Below are 431 nucleotides of genomic sequence, written 5' to 3' on the forward strand. Positions count from 1 at the left end.
AAAAAAAAAACGGGAAAGAAAGACAGAAAGAATGCACTAACCAAAGACAGTCCTGGCAGGGACAGATTCACGGTTGAGCCAGAATGAGACTTGGGACAGAATAACAGTCATGAAGCAGGGCATGTAGGTCTGAATCACAAAGTAACCGATCTTCCTCTTCAGGTAGAAATGGGCCATCATGACTGTGTATTGACCTGCAGGGGGAACAATGAAACAGATGAAGAATGAAATGAGAGAAAGGATGAGAATAGAAAACAGTGATGGAAAAATAAGTAAGAGAAGAAACAAAGGGACTAAGAGAGGGAGGGATAGAGTGTGATTAAACTCTTGTGGGATAAGTGCAAACCAGCTGAGAGGTTTAAAGAGAAAATGAGAAAAAGAGAGAGAGAGAGAGAGAGAGAGAGAGAGAGAGAGAGAGGGGGAGAAGCAAG

General features: G+C 42.5%; 1 protein-coding gene across 1 annotated transcript in view; it reads right to left on the minus strand.

The window, feature by feature from the left end:
• Positions 1-431, minus strand: part of LOC107716968 (gamma-aminobutyric acid receptor subunit alpha-5-like) — a 19,442-nt gene that overhangs the window by 6,181 nt on the left and 12,830 nt on the right. The window contains exon 3 of the mRNA XM_016523611.1: positions 42-194. Coding sequence (XP_016379097.1) covers positions 42-194 — 153 coding nt within the window. The remainder of the gene's footprint in view (positions 1-41; positions 195-431) is intronic.

This window comes from Sinocyclocheilus rhinocerous, unplaced genomic scaffold (genome assembly GCF_001515625.1).
Source record: "Sinocyclocheilus rhinocerous isolate Xijiao unplaced genomic scaffold, SAMN03320098_v1.1 scaffold3102, whole genome shotgun sequence".
Lineage (NCBI taxonomy): Eukaryota > Metazoa > Chordata > Actinopteri > Cypriniformes > Cyprinidae > Sinocyclocheilus > Sinocyclocheilus rhinocerous.